At 45.2% G+C, this 17,001-nt stretch overlaps 1 protein-coding gene across 32 annotated transcripts in view; it reads right to left on the bottom strand.

Moving 5' to 3' along the window:
• Positions 1-6,479: 6,479 nt before the first annotated feature.
• Positions 6,480-17,001, bottom strand: part of LOC132828805 (CUGBP Elav-like family member 4) — a 466,645-nt gene continuing 456,123 nt past the window's right edge. For 5 of the 32 annotated variants that reach the window (XM_060845925.1, XM_060845926.1, XM_060845916.1 and 2 more), the window contains 4 exons: positions 16,716-16,784; positions 13,900-13,977; positions 11,847-11,930; positions 6,480-6,607 (listed from right to left, as the gene is read on the bottom strand). In XM_060845925.1, coding sequence (XP_060701908.1) covers positions 6,480-6,607; positions 11,847-11,930; positions 13,900-13,977; positions 16,716-16,784 — 359 coding nt within the window. Of the gene's footprint in view, positions 6,608-11,786; positions 11,931-13,899; positions 13,978-15,286; positions 15,290-16,715; positions 16,785-17,001 lie in introns of all 32 variants that reach the window. The other 27 variants (XM_060845939.1, XM_060845940.1, XM_060845932.1 and 24 more) reach the window with 8 other exon arrangements.

Genomic DNA, 17,001 nt, shown 5'->3' with positions numbered 1-17,001 from the left:
ATTGGGAAAACAGAGGAGTATTAGTCAGAGCAGTGAAGTCTTCAATGTTAGAAAACCATTTTGTTTTGAGGATAGCACTGCTGCCTCACAGCATTAGGGTCATGGGTTCGATTCCACCCTCGGGTGACTGTCTGTGTTGAGTTTGCACATTCTCCTTGTGTTTGCGTGGGTTTCCTCCAGGTGCTCCAGTTTCCTCCCACAGTCCAAAGATGTCCAGGTTAGGTGAATTGGCCACGTTACATTATCTGCAGTGTTCAGGGATGTGCAGGCTAGGTGGGTTAGCCATGGGAAATGTAGAGTTACAGGGATAGGGGTGTGGGTCTGAGTGAGATACTCTTTGGGAAGTCAGTGTGAACTGGAGGGGCTGAATGGCCTGCGTCCACACTGTAGGGATCTAATGATTCTATGAAAGAAAAGGACTCAGGACAATTTCTGTAGCTGACCTGTATTTGACTGGTTAAATCAAAAAATTAATATACCAACAGCATGTTTGGATATGCTTTTTCCAAAATTATCGGACTGAAGTGAACAAAATCCTGAGGAGAAGCCTCCAGTTTTATAATCAACGCACGTCACTGTTCCTATTCTCAATGAGCTGCAGGTTACCACCGAAGCTGTCATGGTGGGTCTAACCTCAGCTTCAAATATTCAGCTGGGTATCCACCCCAAAGGAACATCCAACAGGGGGAGAAATGAGGAGCACCCTGCCACTTTGATGTTTTAATGAAGATAATTGGGGGTCAACGTGGAGAACAAATTATTTAAAAGGCAAATACTGAAGACTTCCCAAGAACAGTCTGCAATATTTAACTCTGTTTCTCTCTCCACAGATGCTGCCAGATCTGCTGAGTTTCTCCAGCATTTGAATTAATGATTTTCCTTGCATCCGAACTGTGTACTCCCATTAGGTACACTGAGGTCAGGTTGAAACTCCATGATGATCGTCTCTGACCATCTGGCTCAACGCTTGACCTCAACTCATCATCCCATCGCTGTGAATGGTTTAGGGGGTAGCGCTTGGGCCTCCAACTGCACCGATTGCAGATTCAAGCCCCACTTGCAGGGAATTGAATACAAAGTCTCAGGGTGCCCTCCAGCGTAGTACTGAGAGAATATTCCAGTGTCAGAGGTACCGACTCTCTGATGTGAAGTTCAACCAGCACAGCCCTTCTCCTGTCATCTCAGCTACATGTGAAAGATCACACAGTACAATTTTGAAGAAAACTTCCCTCGATAGCACTGGCTAAAATTCACTTCTTTATCGGCAGTGAGGGACAATCATCTTGTCATTTGTTCCAGTGCTGTTTACTGGAGCTTCCTGTACACTAGTTAGGCTGCTCCACATCCAAGATTACTAGCAACTTCCCATCCAATTCAAAACAAGAAGCTTTAAAAAGCGCATTGGGAAATCCCAAACTTGCAGAAAACATTGCCATATAAATGCGTGTCCCTCTTTTCTCTCTCCACATAGATCTATCCAGTGAGGTTCAAATGAAAGGTGGGTTTGTGCTGTTAAGTCCTTGGGTGATGAAGGATTGGGAGAATGGGGTTGTGAAGGTGGGGGTAGGTCATGTCTGGTGCAAGGTCAATTTCCAGAACAGGACAGTCTCATATGCAGGAGATTTTGGCCACGGGATGTTGGGGGTGTGCACAGTTTTCACTTTGTTTCACCATCAACTCCTTTGGCCTTTATAGACAGGGACGGACATTGGAATTGATGTCAGGAATTCCAGTTCCCGACTCCTCTCTCACCCCAGGACCTGAACTCAAATCTAAACCAGCCCCTATGTCTTCTGACTTCACCCAGAGGGGGAACAGACCTGTTTGTGCTGACCCCACCCTCTTTCATAAAACCGACCCACCCCAACAATTTGGTAACACCATTGAACATCTGCATTCCCTAACACTCAGTAGTAATAAATGTCCTCACCAGTTATCAGAAAGGATGTGCTGTTACTCCAGGGATTATTTACAATGTCCTTTCTTTTCAAAAGAAAAAGCTACACCATGAGGGATTTTATTTCTTTTCACGCTTACCTTCTTTAAAGCACAGATCTCAGAAGGCCCTATTCCAAGTTAACCTCTTGAATGAACCTACCAAACTTGACTGAATCAATGCGGCAACTATAGGTCCTCAAATGGTTCAAGAGAGCCAAACATCACCAAGAAAGCATTCCTTTCTTTCCCCACACTCTCTCTTCTCTTAAGTAATCTTCTCAGAAATATAAGGAGCAGAATATGTATACACCATTATGTATAATTATAATTTTCAGTCATGTTTTGCATGCAGTACCATTGTGCCCTTAAGCAGATGAGGCACAGAGTACGTTTTAGCCTTTGTTTTCTTCTTAAGAACTAACTCCTGTAGAGTTTCTAATGTATCTTGCTCCTTGTATAGATTTCCCAGTGTATAATGCTATTCTAAGACCACTGAAGCGCTGCTTTTTTTAAAATTTTAAACAGTTTTAGCTCTTATTTTTCCCCTTGTTTTCACTATCAAGATAAGTAAAGAAAGCTGAACTCATATATTACATATACAGGCCCCCTTAATAAATTAAAAAAAATTGTTTGGTCCTTTTGATCCCTGAATGTCGGAGGATTGAGAGATAAAGACTCAATGTGTTCTGCGTTACCATGTCAACCATATGGATTCAAAAACACACACACACACACAAAAAAACCCCAGCCATGGCAACCATCGCCTAGGAGACCTAGCTGGGTGCTTGGTGACACAGAATTGTGCCAAAGCAGCCTCCTTTGCAGCCTTTCAGACTCAGCTGTCCCTACATCGGTTTATATCACGTGTGCTATTGTCAGATCCAAGTCTTCTTAAATAGCTGCAATGAAATTTCACATTTTCAGGGTTCTCGAAATGTTTTCTTCAAGTTTTGTGTCTCAGTATCTCCCCCTCAGCACTGATATCGGGGTCTCAGCCCTCTCAAAAAAGGTACTTCTTCATAATCCACACTGGTCCTGCCCTGGGGAAAGGACAAAAAGCATCGTCAGTGTTGAATTCAAACACGTGGCACCCTGGACGACAGAGATGATAGCTGCCAGAGGGAAAAAAATACCCTTTGTTTCAAAAACAAAATCAGCATTAATTTAAGATTAAGGCAACGAATTAAATGGCACAATGAGTATTACCACAGGACTTCACATCATTAATCTGTTTATTAATTTATAGATTCACATGGCACAGGAGAGGCCCTTCAGCCCAGCGATTCTGCACCGACATAACTACCACCAAAAGTGCACTGATTGCAAATTCCTGCACTTGTCCCACACCCTTGAAAGCTATCAAATGCTGTCATATTTTTTAAAACGTACGTGGATGAGTACCTACCTAACGTGTCATAATGTTCAAGGCTATGGGCCAAGAGTTGGAAAGTGGAGTTTGTGTAAATAAGTTAGCACAGACTCAATGGGCTGAAGGGCCTATTCTGAGCCATATCACACTCACTGTCATAGACTCTATCGTCAAAACCTGCAGCTTCCTTAATCAGATGAAGCGCTCCAGGGTTCAGCTGGGTCAGAGATCTCACCCAAAAGGTCAGTGGCCAAAGTTCAAACTTTGGGTGGTGGAACAATGTGGTATCATGATTTTGTCCTTGCCTGATGCCCACATTTGGGCACAGCTGGAGGGCTGGGCACTGACGTAGAACTCAGCAATACAAGGCAAGGGGCAAAATGCTGGAAAATGGGATTACGTCAGATAATTGTTTACCAGAGCAAATATGATGGACTGAACTTTATAATGTTTTTAATTCATTCATGAGATGAACAAGTCCAGCAATTATTGCTCATCCCTAATTGCCCAGAGGGCAGTTAAGATTCAACCACATTCAATCACATGTAGACCAGAGCAGGTAAGGATGTGGCAGTTTCTTTCCCTAAAAACATTAATGAACCAATTTTCTGACTATAGATTCATGGTCATCATTAGATTCTTAATCCCAGATTGTTTTTATTGAATTCAAATTCCATCATCTGTTGTGGCAGGATTTGAATCCGGGTCCCCAGAACATTATCTGGGTCGCTGGATTCACAGTCCAGTGATTATAGCCCCATGCTATAAAAACTCTCTGATTGTCAGGAGTGGGAAAGCTACCACATTGTGATTGACCCAGTGGCAATTTAGCCAACTGTAAACCTATCGCCTCCTGAGCAGAGACCATTGCCTTGTTGTTTCAGAACCCTTCCCAGGGTATGGACTCCAGGGTATGGAGCTCTGATCTCCAGCATCTGCAGACCTCACTTTCTCCTCGAAGATTTTAACCTACTGCGAATCCTCTTGAAGAAGCTCTCTTCCTCCCTCTTTCCTGAAGAAGGGCTTATGCCCAAAACGTCGAATTTCCTGTTCCTTGGATGCCGCCTGACCTGCTGCGCTTTTCCAGCAACACATTTTCAGCTATGGACTGTTTGCCCTGAAATATAGCCGCTGCTCATCATCATAGTCAGCGTCAAATCAACTTTAAAGCCGGCCTCAGATCCCCTTTCCACCCAGTAGCTGCTTCAATCCGAAACATGAACTTCATTCTAGAGAGGAGAATATCCACAAACTGTTGTTTAAAGCTATCAAACTGAGGTAAATTATTAAGAAAGGGTTTTCTCCAGAGTCTGCCTGGGAGTGGGGGGTTGCTGTACAAAAAGACTTTGGAGAGCAGGTTCACAGCTCCTTGAAAATGGAGTCACAGGTAGATAGGATAGTGAAGAATGCAAATGGTATGCTTTCCTTTGTTAGTCAGAGTATTGAGTACAGGAGTTGGGAGGTCATGTTGTGGTTGTACAGGACATTGATTAGGCCACTGTTGGAATATTGCGTGCAATTCTGGTCTCCGTCCTATCGGAACGATGTTGAGAAACTTGAATGGGTTCATAAAAGATTTACAAGGATGTTGCCAAGATTGGAGGATTTGAGCTATAAGGAGAGGCTGGGGCTGTTTTCCCTGGAGCATCGGAGCCTGAGGGGTGACCTTATAGAGGTTTATAAAATTATGAGGGACATGGATAGGGTAAATAAGCAAAGTCTTTTCCCTGGAGTTGGGGAGTCCAGAACTAGAGGGCATAGGTTTAGGGTGAGAGGTGAAATATATAAAAGAGACCTAAGGGGCAACTTTTTCATGCAGATGGTGGTACGTGCATGGAATGAGCTGCCAGAGGAAGTGGTAGAGGCTGGTACAATTGCAACATTTAAAAGGCATTTGGATGGGCATATGAATAGGAAGGGTTTGGAAGGATATGGGCCAGGTGCTGGCAGGTGGGACTAGATTGGGTTGGGATATCTGGTCAGCATGGACGGTTGGACCGAAGGGTTTGTTTCCATGTTGTACATCTCTGAGTCTATGACTCGCAATCCCAAGGTGTCTACTTCTAACAACAACAGAGCCTGAATCTTGCTGGTAAGAAAACCACAGTGTCAATGTTTTCTTTATCTCATCAGGACAAATACCAAGAATACCAACATTTCAGACGATCACAACAATTTATATTAGGGGGAAAAAAACACGCTGATTAGATCTTGGGGTCCACATCTATAGATCCCTCTAAGTTGCCACCCAAGTTGATAGGGTTGTTAAGAAGGCATATGATGTGCTTGCTTTCCTTAGCAGGGGGATTGAGTTTAAGAGCCATGAGGTTATGCTGCTGCTCTACTGAGCCCTGGTTAGACCACACATGGAAAATGTGTTCAGTTCTGGTCACCTCATTAGAGGAGGGATGTGGAGACTTTAGAGAGGGTGCAGAGGAGGTTTACCAGGATGCTGCCTGGACTGAAGGGCATGTCTTATAAAGAAAGATTAAGGGAGCTTGGATTTTTCTCATTGGAGTGAAGAGGATGAGAGGTGACTTGATAGATGTGTACAAGATGATGAGAGGCATAGATAGATAGCCCGAGATGTTTTCCATGGCGGAAATGGCTATCATGAGGGGACATAATTTTAAGGTGATTGGAAGAAGGTCTAGAGGAGATGTCAGAGGTAGGTTCTTCACATAGAGAGTGGTGGATGCATGGAATGACCCACCAACGGTGGTTGTAGAGTGAAGCGACTCTTGGATAGGCACATTGGTGATAGTAAAATGTAGGGTATGTAAGTTAGTTTGATCTTAGAGCAGCTTGAAAGGTTGGAGGGTTGAAGGGCCTGTACTGTGCTGTTCTACATTCCATAATCTAGTTGACAAGTCAACTCTGATTGGCTGAGGTGTTGCCATGGAGAACGCAACAGAGTTTATAGGCAGCGCAAGTTCAAAATACAAAGTAATATGTTCAAGCTTTGTGCTTTTTTTTGTGGGGGAGTGGCAAAGGATGCCAATCCCAAATTCCATGAGGATGAAAATACAAATGGATTCCTTGAGCAGTTCTATTCTGACTTTGAGAAATTAAACATCAAGCTTAAAGAACTCCTCTTGCTGAAGACAGAAGACACAAACAGCTTACACCTTACCTAGAAAATCAGAAATTCTTGCCCCTGAATCATGATCAGTCAGTACGGGCGGCTGGTATCTTTTGGCCGTTTTAACTGGACTTTTAACCTCTTCATTCCAATCTGAAAACCATTCATAGCCTGGATAGCAGCCTGGGCACTGGTGGGATTATCAAAACTCACAAAACCTTTGAAAAATAAGAAGAGGCAGAAGAAATTTTTAACACATGTAAAAGTGAGGGAATCCACTTCATGAGATGGGCAATGTAATTGTTTCTCTTTTCCCCATCGAGACTGGAGGTATTTTCTTCCCTCTTACAATAGGCGGTGGTGTACCTCCACACACAGACACTAGGCTGAGGTGACCATTTACTGAGTGATCCTATATCCTAAAGATTCAAAACCTGAGCTGCACAGGGGCCTGATCATTCTCAACCTGAGGGACCATGGGGTTCTTACAATTTCCTGCTGACCCTGGAGTACCAGCCCCAACCAGCAATTCAACGACCGCCATTGCAATCCCATTTCAGAGAAGGACACATTGGGTTTGTTCATGAATCCCACATCCCGACATCGCACACCACCCAAACCCACGGTTTTCACCAGCACCAAGGGCAAGGAGAGGGGAATCATGGGAGCGGTACCATCACCAAGTCCTTCTTCAAATCACGCTGCATCAGGACTCAGGTTCAAACAGCCGTTTCTTCATCAGCACTGGGTCAGAAAAGCTGGAACTGTACCGTAAGTGCACTTTGACCACCCAGACCCCAGCAGCTCAACGAAATGCCTGCCTCACCAGCACCTTGTCACTGGCAACTCTGAATTGACCATGAAGACTGCCCTCACTTGCAATGCTGATAGGCCAGGGCTGAACCATGAGAAAGTCAAGTATCTTGCTGGCATCCATTGCTGAGGTTGACAGCAGTAATGGCCACTCAGAGAAGCTAAAGCAAACCTGTGAGACCCGTGAATGTCCATAAAACCTAGGAGCAGCAGTTGGCAATTCAACCCATACAGTCTGAACTAATATTCAGTGAGATTCATGAGGTAATCCTCAACTCCACCTTCCTGCCTTTTCCCACTTAACCTTCATTCCCCTCCTGAGTAAATATCTGTCTGTCTCAGCCCTGAATATACCTCATGGCCCGACCCTTTGCAGTGAAGAATTCCACAGATTCACTCCCCTCTAAGAGAAGGAATTCCTTCTCAATGCTTTCCTGAAACAGGCTCACCCAGTGAGAGATCAAAGCAGGAAGGAAGACGATCAGATGACAATTTAAAAGAAAGGAAAAGCAAGAATTGTGTACTCTCTTCCATCTCCCACTCTGTCACATTGGCTGCACCTTTGCCCCTGAGACACCACACTTCAGGCTGAACCTGTACTCTTGAGATGAAGCCATGAAACTTGGCGGATAGTTCAGAGCAGTTTTGTGGGAGGACTGTAACATTGGATAATGGTTCTGTTCGCCGAGCTGGGAATTCATGTTGCAAACGTTGCGTCCCCTGTCTAGGGGAGCACCCAAGCTACAAATCTTCTCCCAAACTTTGAATTGGATAAAGGGCTTATGCTTGAAACGTCGATTCTTCTGCTCCTCGGATGCTGTCTGACCACCTATACTTTTCCAGCACCACCCTCTTCGAGATAAAATTTGGACAGTAATGTGAGGCTGTGCGATTAAATATCCAATGCAGACACTATGTGAGGGAAGGTCAGGAGCTCTCCTGATGCCTTGGCCAACATTCTCCCCCCCAGTCAATGGGTTGGATAACACATCAACTGTAAGGGGGGTTGGAACAGTCTTGCTGCCATTTTTGCCTGCAGTCTGCACTTCAGCATGTTGAATCTCGAAGCCTTTGGGGGATTTCTCTATGTGACGTGAAAGAGTACCACATGACCACTCTCTTAAGTGTGAGGTAATGCATTTCATAGAATCCCTACCGGCCATTTGACCCAACAAGTCCATACCGAACCTCCAAAGAATATCTCACCCAGACCCATTCTCATTCCTCTACCCTATTACTTTACATTTACCCCTGACTGATGCACCTAACCTACACATCCCTGAACACAATGTGCAATTTAGCATGGCCTTATCCACTCTAACCTGCACATCTTTGGACTGTGGGAGGAAACCGGAGTATCTTGAAGGAACTCACGCAGACACAGGGAGAACGTACAAACTCTAGACAGACATGTCGCCTGAAAGTGGAATCGAACCGAGGACACTGGTGTTGTGAGGCAGCAGTGCTAACCACTGAGCCATCATTCACCTCCTTTGCAGATTTGCAAAGCATTCCCCATCAAGCACTTAGGAAATTCTCTTCCAAAAAGAAATTATGTTTGCTTCCACAAGTCTTTTCAGCCGTGCTTTCAAGAACAGGCTGTCAGAGCTCTGTAAATCTACACTGTCAGTTTACTGACTGAAAATAGTTTTGGCTGGTTTACTTCAGCAAAACGCTTCAAGATCCTGAACACCGCTATCGGATTACTCCTTCAGCATCTCCGCTAGAAGGAGAACTATCACACAAATTCAACTAACCAAATAATTATAAGATTCAAAGCTGTTAAAGACAAATATTGGAAGAAGGTGTTCAATTTTGTTCATGTTAGGCCAGGCAAGAGGGGATCCTGAGAGATGCCAATCGCTGCAAGGAACTCACTGACTGAGGACACCACTCAAACCACACCAGGCTTGCTCCTTCATTATCCTGACAAAACTGGAGTTTCGCATCCTTGCTACCACTCTAGTAAACACTTCAACCTTTAAGCCTGTGTTTGGCACACAAAACACTCTCAAGGTGAGAAACCAAACTCTGAAACAGCATTGCAAAAGGTAAACCTTGCTTTATCATGTTACGGCAATGAAGCAGTGAATGGATGCACCGTGAAAGGTGTGTATATTACGGGTGGGAAACTGATTCTGAATTCTGCAGCTCCACCCAGTCTGATACACTGATCTGTCAAGCTGCTCTGGCCAGACATTGATTCCAATTTTCCACTGCTCCACTGGGTGGCAGCATTGCCCACCACACAGTAACATCAGGAAGTCTGGCTGGTTGAGTAATCCAAGTGAAATAAATTCTGCAGAATACCAGCAAGGCTGAACTCGCTGGACGGGGAAGAATGGATCGAGAAATAAGAACATAGGGCCAGTAGTAGGCCATTCAGCCCAATGAGCCTGTCCCATCATGCTAAACCATGGCCCAGCTAGTTTTCCTACACAATCTCCATATCCCTTAATGTTAAAAGTGTCCAGAAACACCTGGATTTCTGTCTTGAACTTACAATTTGGAGATGCCGGTGTTGGACTGGGGTGTACAAAGTTAAAAATCACACAACACCAGGTTATGTCCAGGATTAGAATCAATCTAAACATCATGGCATAGACAGAGAACACAGGGGGCTAACACCTTCAACGTTTTGAACAGCTAACACCCATTGTTACAGTTAACCTGAGAATGCAACTTTTAAAAAAAGTTTTGTGATTTACACGTGAAAGAAGTGAAACTATCATGTTATTCGAACAGATGAAAGACTCAACAGACAATCAAGGTATTTTTCAATGGATAATTTCAGTTACATCACACTGTAAATTTTTGCTATAAATTCTGTGACTAACAATTGTGTCCTTCACAACCACCTGAAGAAGGAGTGGCACTCCGAAAGTTAGTGCTTCCTTTTAAACCTGTTGGACTATAACCTGGTGTTGTGTGATTTTTAACTTTGTCTTGAACTTGTTGTAGAATTGAGTTTCCACCACCAAGAGAATCCCAAAGACTCACCAGCTTCTGAATGAAGGCATTCCTCCTCACCTCCACAAAATGATCATTCACGGATGCCTTAGGTTGGATTTTAAAAACTCGCAGTTTGGAGCTTATTGATACAATTTTTGAAAAAAAAACTCAGGAGCGACATTCTTGTTGCTCAGTTATAACAATAGCGTTTCCCAGAGGCACTGGAGTCTAAAACCAGAGGGTATAGGTTTAAGGGGAGAGGTACGAGAGGTCCAGAGGGGCAATTTGTTTCACACAGAGGGATGGTGAGTGTCAGGACCAGGCTACCAGAGGGAGCAGTGGAGGCGACTGCAGTTTTGACATTTAAGAAACATTTGACAGGTGCAAGCAAATGGGACTAGGTTAAATTGTGAAAACTGGGCAGGTTGGGCCCGTTCCCATGCTGTAGATCTCTCTGACTCTGTGACACTCACCTTTAAAATTGGAAGATTCTGGGTTCAAATCTCAGTCAAGGGGCTTTTGTTTGATCGTCCTTTCAAGGATGTGGGTGTTGTTGGTCAGGACAGTTTTTGTTGCCTGTCCCTTTGTTCCCTTGAACTGAGGGGCTTGCTGAGAGAGTCAATCCTAATGGTGTGGATCTGGAGTTACACAGAAGGAGGGCAGATTTCCTTCCTTCAAGGGCATGATGGCAACCCAGAGCTTTGTTTACAAAATGGTAATTGATGACCGTTACAGCCATCAGTTTTTAATCCCAGATTTATTGACTGATTTTAAATTCCAACAGCAACCGTGACGGGATTTGAACTCATGTTCCCTCAGCATTGACCTGGAGTACTGGATTATTAAATCCAGTATCACTGGAACAGTACAACCCCCTTTCCCTTATGCAGATGGAGCGCTGAGTGAGTGCTGTACTGTTTCGGGTGCCATCTTTCCAATTAGATCTTAATCGAAGACTCTGCCCTCAAAAAATCCCGTGGCACTACTTGCCGGGTCTCAGGGGAATTCTCCCTTCCACCTTGGTCAACATTTATCCCTCAGTCAGCATTATTGAAGGTACCAGGTCAACTGGCCATTATCACATGGTGGGATCTCGCTGTGCACCGATTGGTGTATCTCTTGGCACCTACACTGAAAGTTGTCCTTCCCAACTGCCAGTCAGTGCTCACAGTCTTTGCCAGAAGGAAAGATCACAGGCTAGAAGGAGGCCATTCAGCCCATCACACACGCATGGGCTCTTCAAACGGGCAGCGTTACCTAGTGCCAGTCCTCAGTTTCTTCCCCCAAACCCCTATTTCTAAGCAAATTATCAGCCGATGCCCTCTTCAGTGTCTCAATTGAACAGGCCTCCACCACGTGCCCTGGCAGCACATTCCAGACCCTCATTACTCACTGAATGGGAAAAGCTTTTTCTCCAAACACCCTTGCCTCCTTCACACATCGCTTCAAATTGCTCCTTTCTCTCGTACCTTCCCAACTTCTACCCTAGCCGTAACTTATTAAACTGGTGATTCCAGAGATGGTGCAGTTTCACCGAAAAACGCTAAGTTCTCCGAGGTATTGATGGTAACTGTTCGTCTCGGACAGCACCGACATGTGGTGACACCTCCTGCAGCAGCTAGCCAGACTCACCGAAGCATTTACTCTGATTGGTGGCTCGGTCCATGAAGACCTTGGACGAGATGACGGAGCCAAAGGGCAGAAACATCTGCATGAGTTCACTATCCCCGAACTCCTGGGGCAGATGGTAAATGAAAAGGTTGCAGCCCTCTGGCCCTGGATAAGGAGAGACAAAAAGAGATATTAGCAGAGAGGAACGTGCAACACTGCACAGAGCAGCCACTAGGCTGACCCCATGGGGGTAATCGTTGAAGACACTTTGAAGAAATTCTAATCCTGTGTTGAACAACAGAAGCTTAATAAAAGAACTCAGTTACTTTCATAAAAAGCTTAATAATAGACCAATAAACATCAGAATCCGTACAGTGTGGAACTAGACCATTTGGCCCGACAAGTTCACACCGACCCTCTGAAGAGTAACCCACCCAGACCCATGTCCTGACATTTACCCCTGACTAATGCGCCTAACACTATGGGCAATTTAACTTGGCCAATTCACCTGATCTGCACATCTTTGGATTGTAGGAGGGAACCAGAGCACCTGGAGGAAACCCACACGGACAGTCACCCAAGGGTGGAATTGAACCCAGGTCCCTGGTGCTGTACTAACCACTCAGCTACGTGCTGTCATCACTTCAATCAGCGAGGGTAAGTCCCAGATATACAGGGCATTTAACACCAACATTAGGCTGACTCAAAGGCATGAGTGAGAGGGGTTACAATGGGAGAGTTATAGAGTGACAGGACACTAGAGGGGAAATACGTCAATGGGAGATCATGGGTAATGTGGTATTCCCATTAAAATGCACCCTCTCGAATGTTAGTCATTTTTCTCTGCACCATTGTTGGAAGCCAAGCCTTGGATTAATGGGCTGCAAGCTCTGGAAGTACGTCCCTAAACCTGTCCCCCCCACTGCTCCCTCCTTTTAGCATCATCAAGCCTTTTGGTCCCCCTGTCCTGTTACGTGGCATGGTGTCAAATATTGTTTGACCACTCTGTCATGAAGCACTTTCGAATGGTGGATGACCAACACACAACCTGAGAGACCCGGGTTCAATTCCCGACTCAGGCGACTGACTGTGTGGAGTTTGCACGTTCTCCCCGTGTCTGCGTGGGTTTCCTCCGGGTGCTCCGGTTTCCTCCCACAGTCCAAAGATGTGCGGGTCAGGTGAATTGGCCATGCTAAATTGCCCCTAGTGTTAGGTAAGGGGTAAATGTATGGGTGGGTTGCGCTTCGGCGGGTCGGTGTGGACTTGTTGGGCCGAAGGGCCTGTTTCCACACTGTAAGTAATCTAATCTAATCTAATCTGGCACCCATCAGGACAAATGCAAGAATGCCAAATTTCAAACAATCGCAGTGGGTAATACAACAGGAGAAAGGTTGCTGATCATTTATTAAGTCAACCAGAGGCATCGCTGTAGAGAGACAGCAATAGGATCCCAAGCTCTGCGGTAATTCAAATGAGACATGAAGTTTCAACATATTCCTTGTGTCTGCACAGAATGAGCCTGTCTGTATGACGGTGTGTCACTTCTAACAAGTGAAAGCGAGCCACATCACAAACTCAACTTAAACTGGTCGCTAGTGCAGCCATTGACACAGTCACGATCGTTTATCAAGTGCCGCCCAGTCACAGAATCAAACAGCAGACCTTTTATTTGGGTTTTGCCCGTGCGGGCTCATAGAATCACAGAACCCCTACAGTGCAGAAAGAGGCCATTTGGCCCATCAAATCTGCACTGACCTTCTGAAGGGCATCCCACCTAGACTTGGTGCCCTACCATATCCCCATATTTTCCATGGCTAATTCAACCAGCCTGCACATACCTGAACACTGCAGGACAAGTTCAGTATGGCCATCCACCTGAGGTGCACATCTTTGGACCGTAGGAGCGAACTGAAGCACCCGGAGAAAACACGGGGAGAATGTGCAAACTCCACTCAGAGGGTCAGCCGGGGCTGGAGTTGTTTGAATTCGGTCTGAGTTGTGTTAAAGGTGCTACCCCAATGCAGGTTATGGTTGTTAGCTTTGCAACAAGGGGAAGCCTGAACTGTATCTGATGTGGAATTGATTGAAAGTGTTTTCATGAAGCTTTGTGGGTGTTATAGTCTCAGAGACTCACCTTCCCTTTGTTGTGTTATGACTGGTGGCGGCTGTGGAAATGCTTGACTGATCTGGGCAATCGCTGTTGGATACATGGCTTTTCATCAGAAAGAAGAGAGAAAAGAGAATAAACCATTGAATACAGCAAACAAATCTCCTTTAGCACGGTTGTGAGTAACCCAACCACGTTTTTTCTTGCCACTCACTCCCTGACCATCTCCAAACAAACACATTACGAACAGAAGTAGACCTTTCGGCCCATCAAACTTGCTCCTCCACTCAATAAAATCATGACTCTATCTGCTTCGGTTTCGAATTCCTTGCCATCAATGCCTGATAAACTTCAACTCCGTTTGCCTAACAACAATCTCTCCCCCACCCCCTGCCATCTTAAAGATAGTTAATGACTCTTTTCCCCATTGCCTTCTGAGGCAGAGAGTTCCAAAGTCATACAGCCCTCTGAGAGGAAAACATTATCCTCTTCTCTGTCCTGAAAACCCCTTAGTTTTTAAACAGTGCTCCTTAGTTTTGGACTCACCAACGAAAGGAAACATCCTTCCCAAGTCCACTTTGTCAAGACTGTTTTAAGGATCTTCAATCAAATCACCTCCCACTCTTCCAAACAAGCCTGCCCAACATTCCCTCATAAGACAAACTCCGTCATCCCAGTTAACAATCAAGTGAACCTCCTGTGAATCCCCAGCAAGATATTTATACCCTTTCTTAAAAAGGTGACCAAAACCACACACACTGCTTGAGATGTCATCTCACTGTTCAGCTGAAGCATAACTTCAATACAAAACTAGAAATTGCTGGAGAAACTCAGCAGGTCTGGCAGCATGTGTGGGGAGAGAGACAGAGAAAGAAAGAAAAAGAAAGAAACAGAGTTCACATTTTGAGTCCGGTGACCCCACTTGAGAACAATCTATTCTGAAGAAAAGTCACTGGACTCGAAACATTAACTTTGATTCTCTCCCTACAAATGCTGCCAGATCTGCTGAGTTTCTCCAGCATTTCTGCTTTTGTTCTGCTTTCATTTGAGATCTTCAGCACCCACTGTTCTTTGTTTTATCTTTATTTAAATATTCCACTCCTCTTGATGGGCTGTGTGGTAGAACTGAGGGACCTCAGGGTGCTGGTATATAGTTTTTTGAAGTTTGCGTCACATATAGACAGCGTGGTTAAAACACATTTGGCACACTTGCCTTCCTTGCTCAGTCCTTTGAGTATCGGAGTTGGGACGTCATGTTGAGATTGTACAGGGATGAAAATGCGTAGCTGGAAAAGCGCAGCAGGTCAGGCAGCATCCAAAGAGCAGGAGAATCGACGTTTCGGGCATGAGCCCTTCTTCAGGAAGGGCTCATGCCCGAAACATCGATTCTCCTGCTCCTTGGATGCTGCCTGACCTGCTGCGCTTTTCCAGCTACACATTTTCAGCTCTGATCTCCAGCATCTGCAGTCCTCACTTTCTCCTCTGAGATTGTACAGGATGTTGGTGAGGCCTTTCCCTGACTTCTCCAGCACCTGCAGTCCTCACTATCTCCTAGAAGCCCCTTCTGGAATATTGTGCCCAGTTCTGGTTGCCCAGTTATAGGAAGGATATTACTAAGCTGGAGAGGATTCAGAAGAGATTTCCCGGCCAGGTTTGGAAGGTTTAAATTATAAAGAAAGACCGGATAAGCTGAGACTTTTTTCCCTAGAGCATAGGAGGTCGAGAGGTGACCTTGTAGAGGATTATAAAATCAAGAGGGGTATAGATAGGACTAATAGTCGGTGTCTTTTCCCTCGGATGGGGGATTTCAAGACTAGGGGACACATTTTCAAAGTGAGAGGAGAGGGATTTACAAAAAACATGAGGGGCAATTTGTTTACGCAGCGGGTGGTTCGCATGTGGAATGAACTTCCTGAGGAAGTGGTGGATGTGGGCACAGTTACAATGTTTAAAAGACATTTGGATAGGTGCATGAATAGGAAAGGTTTGAAGGGATATGGGCCAGGAGCAGGCAGGTGGGACTAGTTTAGTTTGGGATTACGTTCGGCATGGATTGGTTGGACCTGAGGGTCTGTTCCCATGCTGTATGACTCTTTAATGAACATAGAACATAATCACTTGCTGTGCCTACACACACTAACATGTTGTGTTTCATGCACTTAATCACCTAGATCCATCTGTAGGAGAAAGTGAGGACTGCAGATGCTGGAGAGTCAGAGTCAAAAAGTCTGGTGCTGGAAAAGCACAGCAGGTCAGGCAGCATCCGAAGAGCAGGAGAGTTGGCGTTTCGGGCATAAGCCCTTCATCAGGAATGTCTGATGAATTCCTGATGAAGGGCTTATGCCCAAAACATTGACTCTCCTGCTCCTCAGATGCTGCCTGATCCACTTCACTTTTCCAGAGCCAGACTTTTCGACTCTAGATCCATCTGTACCTTAGTGTACTGCTGCTGTTCTTCAAAATGCAGGTATTTTGGGGTTTATTTTTAAATTACTAGCAGGAGATCACTCCTGGGGAAAGAGTCAGTCATGTTGCTTCTCCATCAGACCATCCTTGCCTGTTTACAGTCCTGCTTGAGCACTCGAGAGAGTGAACCATTGGGCCACCTCATTTCCCTGTGACCATTCATTCCTGTAAAACTGACAGCAGCTTGTAAAAGAAGCTGATGAGTTGAAACCTCAGAGATATTCTTGACCAGAGAGGTACTGTGTTGAAGGTTGAATTTTCACCCAGGAAGCACACGTTAAAGCAGAGTTGATCAACTCTGTAAAGTCCAAAAGGGTCATAAATTTTATCAGGAAACATCGCCCCTGTCTAAAAGCATACAAGCAAATGAGAAATGCAGTTACCGGTGTACTGCTGGACCCCAGTGAAAGCTTGCTGCAGGGCATCGGCTGCAGACGGACTTTGTGCTAGAAACAAAATCAGACAGACGGAGAGATGGGGGGAGAGAGGGAGAGAGAAGGTGAGAGATCATAGAGATGGAGAGGTGGGAGATGGGAGACAGAGAGAGCAGGTGGAAAATAGGAGAAATGGAGGGAAGTTGGGAAATGAGAGAGGTAGAGACAACGTAAGAGACAGGAGACATGAAGAGAGAGACAGTAGGAGATGGGAGAGACAGACAGCAGG

This window comes from Hemiscyllium ocellatum, chromosome 28 (assembly GCF_020745735.1).
Source record: "Hemiscyllium ocellatum isolate sHemOce1 chromosome 28, sHemOce1.pat.X.cur, whole genome shotgun sequence".
Lineage (NCBI taxonomy): Eukaryota > Metazoa > Chordata > Chondrichthyes > Orectolobiformes > Hemiscylliidae > Hemiscyllium > Hemiscyllium ocellatum.
Note: the sequence above shows the minus strand (reverse complement) of the source record. Positions and strands in the feature narration are given on the sequence as shown.